The sequence below is a fragment of the Pygoscelis adeliae genome, unplaced genomic scaffold (genome assembly GCF_000699105.1).
Source record: "Pygoscelis adeliae isolate BGI_AS28 unplaced genomic scaffold, ASM69910v1 Scaffold1443, whole genome shotgun sequence".
Classification (NCBI taxonomy): domain Eukaryota; kingdom Metazoa; phylum Chordata; class Aves; order Sphenisciformes; family Spheniscidae; genus Pygoscelis; species Pygoscelis adeliae.
Window position 1 is genome coordinate 20,797 of NW_008824463.1, and position 2,697 is coordinate 23,493.

Here is a 2,697-nt window from a genome sequence, read left to right on the forward strand (position 1 = left end):
GCTCTGCCGGGTCCGTACGGCCCCCTGGATGCTGAATTTGCTGCCAGTCCCAGGGGAGTGTAGCCCCGCTGCTCCCTCACCCTCTGCCCGTGGCTGCCGCGGTGCATTGTGGGAGAATCCCGGGGGTTCCCCCAGGGTGACTGTGTGAGGGATGGGGACCCCTGGAGCAGTGCAGGGGTCTATCCAGGGTATGCGTTGAGGTGACACACTTCTTGACAAACCCTGAGCAGGTTTGTGCAGCCCCAGGCAGGGAGGGGTGCGTGGGGCGCTGCAGTGGCAACAGGGCGGGGGACCGGGCAGCCCTGCCCTGCTCCCGAGCCAAGCGGCAGGACGGTGTGCCTGCTGCGTACATGGGGTGAGGGCAGGACCCTGGCAGGCCTGGGGTCCCCCACAGTGACCCTGTGGCACAGATCCTGGCCCGGGTTTGTTGCCCGACATGGAGCTGCCCGCAGTCCCCAGGCTCTCCAGTGCCCTGAATCAGCAGTTTCTCCAGGCTTGCAGCACCGAGGCTGCCCCTATGGCCCTGCTGCTCCTGGGCCGGCTCTGGGCCTGCAGGGCTCTGGGGGCTCTTGCCCAAGGGTGGGGGCTGCTCTGGGCCCCACTGCCTGGCAGAGACCCCTCCCCATCCTCACCCCTGGGCTTGTGCGTCTGCAGCTGGCGCTGTCTGGGCTCGTCGGCATCGTCTCCTGGAAGCGGCCGCTCACCCTGGTGGTAGGTGTTGAGGGGAGACCCCTCCGCAGACGGGACTCCAGGCTGGGAAGGGCAGCACGGGGGGACTGAGTGGCCCCACATGCCCCTGGACGTGCAGCCGCGTGCGTTGGCTCCCTGCTCCGCAGCCCTGCCCGGCTGGCAGCCCCTCTCCTCCCCATTGCAGATCACCTTCTTCACGTTGCTGTCGGTGCTGGGCGTCATGCTGAGTCTTGCCGGGTCCATCCTGTCCTGCCAGAATGCGCAGCTGGTGAAGTCCCTGGAGGCCTGCGAGAGGGTGAGGCTGGCTGGGGGCTGCTGCAATGCCCCGGCGTGCCCGGGCAGCTGAGCGCAGCTCATCCCTGGCTGCAGGGCTCTGGGGACACGGGGAGCTGTGGAGCAGGGGTCTGGTAGCAGGACATGCCGGTGGCTCTTGGAGAGAACACGGTGTCCAGAGGTCCCTCATGTGTTCCTTGTCCCCAGGAGAGGGACTCGTGTGTCTGCTGCCAGGCCCGCTCAGAGCCGCTGCCCGCCTCCTGCAGCCAGCAAAGCGAGATGCTGACCATGTTCCCCAACCCCGACTGCCGGAGCATCCGCGTAGCGCTCAAGGTGGGGGACCCAGGGAGGGCCAAGGGCTCCCTGGGGAGCAGCCATGCACCCCGCCATGCTCTGCAGGCGTCCACAGCTCACCCTGCTCCTCCTCAGGATCTCCTCTTCAGTGTCTGCGGCTTGACCGTCTTCTCCACCATCATCTGCACGCTCTCTGCTGTTGTGTGCTGCATCCAGATCTTCTCCCTCGACATCGTCCATGTGGTGAGTCCCAGCCCTGGCCCAGGAGCAGACAGGGATGGGGAGCAGCGCTCCCAGGCTGGGGGGGGGGGGGGGGGGGGGGGGGGCCACCCAAAAAACTCAAAACAGCCCCACCAAAACCCCCCCACCGAACACCACAAATCTGTCTCCCCCCCCAAATAATTTAACATAGGCTTTGGATGAGGAAGCTCCCTGCAGCTGGTCCCCCAGCGCTCAAGCTCCGTGACGCTGGAATGCACGTCCCCCCCCGACACCTTTCTGCAGAGCATGATGGACTTCGAGGAGTTCGTGCCCCCAGTACCGCCACCCCCCTACTACCCACCCGAGTACACCTGCAGCTCCGAGACTGATGCGCAGAGGTACCCGGCTGGCAGCGGGGCCACCGTGATGCAGGAGCGGGGGGCCCGTTTGCCCCCAAGCTGGGGTCGTCTCACCTGATGTGGCTTTTCTGCTCTTGCCTCTGTAGTATCACCTACAACGGGTCCATGGACAGCCCTGTGCCCCTCTACCCAACCGACTTCCCCCCCTCCTACGAGACCGTGATGGGGCTGCGGGGGGACAGCCAGGTGAGGGATGGGGGGGCCGTGGGCAGGGGCTGGCCAGGCAGGACTGGGCTCCTGCTCTGCCTGTGCCCTGACCGCACTGTCCCACAGGCCACCCTGTTTGACTCGCAGCTGACGGATGGCTCGCACGCCTGCACCTGCGACCGCGTCCCCTCCATCGTGCTCAGCGGAGAAGGTGAGTGTGCCCCATCAGCGCACCTCGTGCTGGGAGCATCGGTGGGATGGGAGAGGGGCCGCGGGGTGACCAGCCCTTCCCGGCAGCTCTTCACCCACCCCTCTTCTGGTCCTTGTAGTGTCCATGGACAGCGGGTCCCTGATCATGTCCGAGATCATGGACATCCCCGGGGACAGCAGTCCCTCGGAGGACTCGTGCCTGCTGGAGCTGCAGGGCTCCATGCGCTCTGTGGACTACGTCCTCTTTCGCTCCATCCAGCGCAGCCGCGCGGACTACTGCCTGAGCGTGGACTGCGTGCAGTGCAGCCACCACGCGCGCAGCCCCATGCTGGGCTTGCAGGGGCCCTTTGAGGAGATGCCTCAGCCCCGGGTGCGGGGGGAGCGTTCCTACTCCTGCTCCACGGCAGAGCCCGGCCACGACGGCATCCTGGTGGGGGGAGCCGTCACCCACAGATGCCATCGC

At 66.6% G+C, this 2,697-nt stretch overlaps 1 protein-coding gene across 1 annotated transcript in view; it reads left to right on the plus strand.

The window, feature by feature from the left end:
• LOC103914424 (protein FAM189B-like) overlaps positions 1-2,697 on the plus strand; it is a 10,521-nt gene that overhangs the window by 6,124 nt on the left and 1,700 nt on the right. The window contains exons 7-14 of the mRNA XM_009321063.1: positions 655-711; positions 875-985; positions 1,171-1,296; positions 1,393-1,500; positions 1,696-1,856; positions 1,964-2,063; positions 2,151-2,235; positions 2,354-2,695. Of these exons, the coding sequence (XP_009319338.1) occupies positions 655-711; positions 875-985; positions 1,171-1,296; positions 1,393-1,500; positions 1,696-1,856; positions 1,964-2,063; positions 2,151-2,235; positions 2,354-2,695 (1,090 nt within the window). The remainder of the gene's footprint in view (positions 1-654; positions 712-874; positions 986-1,170; positions 1,297-1,392; positions 1,501-1,695; positions 1,857-1,963; positions 2,064-2,150; positions 2,236-2,353; positions 2,696-2,697) is intronic.